Source organism: Mus pahari, chromosome 5, assembly GCF_900095145.1.
Source record: "Mus pahari chromosome 5, PAHARI_EIJ_v1.1, whole genome shotgun sequence".
NCBI classification, from domain to species: Eukaryota; Metazoa; Chordata; class Mammalia; order Rodentia; family Muridae; genus Mus; species Mus pahari.
Genome location: NC_034594.1, coordinates 1,781,149 through 1,785,595, shown reverse-complemented (window position 1 = coordinate 1,785,595; position 4,447 = coordinate 1,781,149). Strand labels below are relative to the sequence as shown.

General features: G+C 40.0%; 1 protein-coding gene across 16 annotated transcripts in view; it reads left to right on the top strand.

The window, feature by feature from the left end:
- Nucleotides 1-3,664, top strand: part of Pkhd1 (PKHD1 ciliary IPT domain containing fibrocystin/polyductin) — a 487,582-nt gene extending 483,918 nt beyond the window's left edge. For all 16 annotated transcript variants that reach the window (XM_021197628.2, XM_029539264.1, XM_029539265.1 and 13 more), the window contains one exon: nucleotides 2,727-3,664. In XM_021197628.2, coding sequence (XP_021053287.1) covers nucleotides 2,727-3,139 — 413 coding nt within the window. In that variant the 3' untranslated portion in view covers nucleotides 3,140-3,664. The remainder of the gene's footprint in view (nucleotides 1-2,726) is intronic.
- The last annotated feature ends 783 nt before the right edge of the window (nucleotides 3,665-4,447 follow it).

Sequence of the window (4,447 nt, the reverse complement as noted above, 5' to 3'; positions counted from 1 at the left end):
GAAGGAAGGAAGGAAGGAAGGAAGGAAGGAAGGGAAAGAGGAAATAAAAAACTAGGGAGAGTCAGAGCAAACCATAGGTGTGTGTTTGTGTATGTGTAAGAGAGAGAGAGAGAGAGAGAGAGAGAGAGAGAGAGAGAGAGAGAGAGAGAGACCATGTGCTTGCTGTTTGAGAATGTTCTCAAAGTCAAAAGAGACTAAGGAGTTGCAGAAGTTACAGGTTCATGCACCCATAAGGTCCTCAACACAATGAGTCTGTATTTGGGAAGAGCAGGGATACGTCTTGCCCATGTTTTATAATGTTCTCCCTGAAGCTTCATCACACCTGATTACAAATAGTAAGAAGCATGGTTGGGTCGTCTGAAGTCACGTTTCCATTGTAGTGGAGACCCACCAACAAGAATGATGAGGGAGACATGTAATTCATATGTTTTGATACTCACTATTCTTCTTTCTCTAAAACCCAAACATTCAGCTGACGGCCTTAAGGATACATATCTGCTATAAATTCATTTTTTTTTTTATCTAATTTGTCTGAGATCTAAGCTTCCTGTGGAGGTCTAAGATCAAAGGAGCTGATTCTTTCTGATGTCGGCAGTGACACATAATGTGTGCTGACTTAGTTCTGTCTATAAGCTCACAGTGGGTGGTGGCCAGCCTCCCTGGGCACCTTTACACTGGGAACTTTCATTTCAGCTGGAGCATCTGTCAGGTGTGTTGTTGATTGGAGCTGCCATGTAAATAATTCATGGGAGTTTTTTAAAAAATGTTTAGGGGTCTGTAAAAGGAAGCTAAGTTTGTGTTAGTCTCTTATGAATAGATGCAGACTTGAAAAACAAAAAGACAGGGAGATTTCCAAGGAAGGTCTCTCAAAACCAGACTGAGAACATCTTCAATGGGTTCAGAAAAAGCGACATGTGGTGTTCGATTTCTCAGGTCTGTAGTTGTATTGGTTTTATCTAAGGATTAAAATTTAAAACCTGTTTTTCTCTTAAAGTCAGCTTCTATATGACCATAGATTCTTGTTCCTGGTTATTTGCTGTTGCTGAAAAACCTTCCTTTCCTCCTGATGAGAACAGTAGTTATAGAGGTGATACCAAGTTCAATACAGGCTACATGAGGGGACATGGTGATTGTGCAAAGATGACAACAGCAAACAGTTCCTCTCTTGAAGACATTCAAAACACTGTGAGGAAGAAAAGGCCAACACACAAGTGAAGGTGCCCAATAGAGGCAGCTGCATAGGCCGAGTGAGATGCCCCAGTCAGTGTGCATTAAGATATAAATCCATGTAGCTGAGCTTTCAAGAAACATTTATGGAAGGAGTTGCAGACCCTGTAGGAGAATTAGCATAACAAGGAAGTTCCTATAGCTCTCAGCAAGATTATTCCAGTTAGGTGACCATGGCAGATAACTAGCAGGCAACAAGGGTCTGGAAAAAGAGATAGTGGAGATATGAACTAACACGTGATTCTCATACATTAATCCATGCACTGTGGAAATTACATGAGCAATATGGTTTCTCCTCATTTTTCCACTGTGAATACAAAACACCACTCATAATCATAGTTGCAATTGCCTTCATACATCTTCACATCCTTTTTCAATCCATTGTTAGAATGAACTGAACTTGAAACTGGTACTTTGTGCCTGTTTCTTATGATAAAGCAAAAATATGCTGACTGTCTTCTAACACAGTAAAGAAGGCAGCCCTCAGTGAATTGGAACTGTATAAAGTGCCAGTTAATAAATCACCATCTTCAATGTATACCAAAGAGTAAAGAATTGGGGGGGGGGGAATGCAAGATAAATGGTCATGGTAAATGTAGAGGATGATATTACTGTCTACTTCCCAAGAATTTGGACAGAACTCTCATTTTTGTAAGCAGTAAGGGGCATGAGAGGCATCCTTTTGCATATGTGACATCGTTGCACGCATTGGAGAATAGTGTAGAGAGTGGGGGAATGACCATCACACAGCCAACTTCCAGAAGAGGATAGTGAGTACACACCATGACTTCTTTCACTATTACACTGGTTCCTTAAGTCTCTGGGCTTGTCCTAATCTTTCCACAGTATTGGTGTTGCCTTGGCTTCACAAACTCTGTAGAGTCAAATACTTGAACTTTTCTAGAAGGTCTGTTCCTGCTTTATTTGTGGTCTTAGTAAGTTACTTAACTTGTGTCTTAACTCCTTTACACCTAAAGCAGTGACAATAACACTCTATAAATCAGAAAGCTGTTTTGAGAGCAAGATTACATGTGGAATTAGTATGGAACATGTGTTGACTTTTGTAATTGTAGTATGTGGCTGATTAAGACTATTAAAGCAAATTGTAGGAAAAATTACTAGGTTTTTTTTTTTTATGTTCAGTGTTCTGGCTTGATGCTTGGTCTTGGTTGTGATATGGATTTCAAATTTGACCCATATTTGTAACTAAAAATATTTGTTAACTTAATACCATCATATGAGTGTTTTTTCTTCTTCTGGGAATGATATAATCTCATTTTGGTTACATAGTTAATATTAATTACAAATTAAGAAGGAAAAACAGTACTTTTTAAGGAAAGTATTTCTAAATTTATTTGGAAATTTGGTGAATAGATGTCATTCAATATTTATTTCTTTGACTATGTTGTCATGATGGCCAAATATAGAACTTGAATATAGAATATAGTAATCAACTGAATGAAAACAAAGTCCATTCTTCCCTTATGTTCTTTTTATAGATATGAGAATGAAGGTCATGCAGGGAATGCAGAGCCAGTTTCCCCGACACTCAATGGATGGAGTGTCCAAAAGGAAAGTTAGCCGCCTTGCTGTCCCAGAGGAAAGAACAGCTACACCTGCCCCAAAGATTCCCAGAATCACCTGTGTTCCAGGACCACTTGCTCAGCAGCTGACCCTGCAGGAGCCTGGGAACTGGCAGGAGGCCCAACAGCAGTTGCTCAGATACCAGCTGGCAGGCCACAATCAGCTGCTCCTGTCCCGCCCAGACCTCAGGCAAGAGAGGAAACAGGGTCAGGAGCCTAGCCAGCTGGACAAAGGGAGTGACTGCACGGGACTGGCTCAAGAGAAGGACACTTGCGTTCCCACTGAGGCGTTCTACCTCCACCCTGCCCCACCAGAAACTATCCAGTAACAGCTGTGGGCATGGAGCACTGTGGGCATTTGTATGAAAAGGAGAAAATGTTCAAAATTATTTCTGCATTGTAAATGGGGGAGGAGAGGTCTGACCTGTTTGGACAAGTACGGAGAATGTGAACTCTAAATCTTTAAACTTTAATATGGAAGACAGTCAGGCAAATGCTGGTAGACTGAGATTGTGATCAATTATGTCTCTTGTACCTCTCATTGATCCTACCCAATTCCAGCAAATAATAGAATCTCAAAGACTTGCTGATATTTTCTGGGGTTCAAATTGGTTACACTGCAGCCAACTTAATACCTGTGCTATATATACTGAATTTCACCGGTAGCAACTGTGATTAAGCTTCTCTTACAATCAACACTCAGGATGCTTAAGGATTGTCTTATGGAAGACCTGTGATAGCTTTAGTTAGCTGATGTTGTATCTGCAGCACTATAGAAATATCCAGGAGATACTTTACACCAAAGTTTACCCTCCAAACAGAGTTACCTTAATAAAACTTACTTGCAGATTTTATTTCGTGGTTTAAATTCAGTCATTAACAGGCACTTACTGCACTGGAAACATTATCATTTATACTTCATTAGTATGTGTACATGAAAGATAAAGGTCACACAGGCTTTGTTAGGATTTAAGTAAGGAAAAGATGTGTTATACAAAGTTTAGGCAAATTTATTTTTTTGTACTATAGTTACATTTTACATTATGAGTATTTGTATGAAAAGGGGAAATATTCAAAATTATATCTACATGGTAAATGGGCAAGGAGAGGTCAATCTGTTTGGACAATGAAGGGAGAATGTGGACTCCCAACATTTTGACTTATTAGTTCTAATATTTTCTTTTAGTTGGGTCAAATTTACAATGACAATGAAATTTCCCTGGAAGACTAAACATAACTTAAAGGTAAAGTGTGTTAATAGTTATAATAGAACTGATTGAGGGAAGGATTTGACCCCCAGACTCAGGTGAGATCACTACCTTGTATCCCAGGTCTCTTAGAGACCAGTCTGCAGAGGAGAGCTCTCAGAGAACTTGCCTGCACTGAGTGCTCTGACCACTGGGACTCAGGAGAGAGTTGGACTCCCAGGAGTGCTGACAGAGGCTAACAGAATCTCAAGATGAACAAGCTCCAGCCAGAGACAGCTAGAATGTCTAACACCAGAGATTACCAGGTGGTGAAAGGCAAACATAAGAATCATACTAACAGAGACCAAGACCACTCAGCACAATCTGAACCCAGTACTCCCACCACAGCGAGTCCTGGATACCCTAACACACCCAAAAAGCAAGATTCAG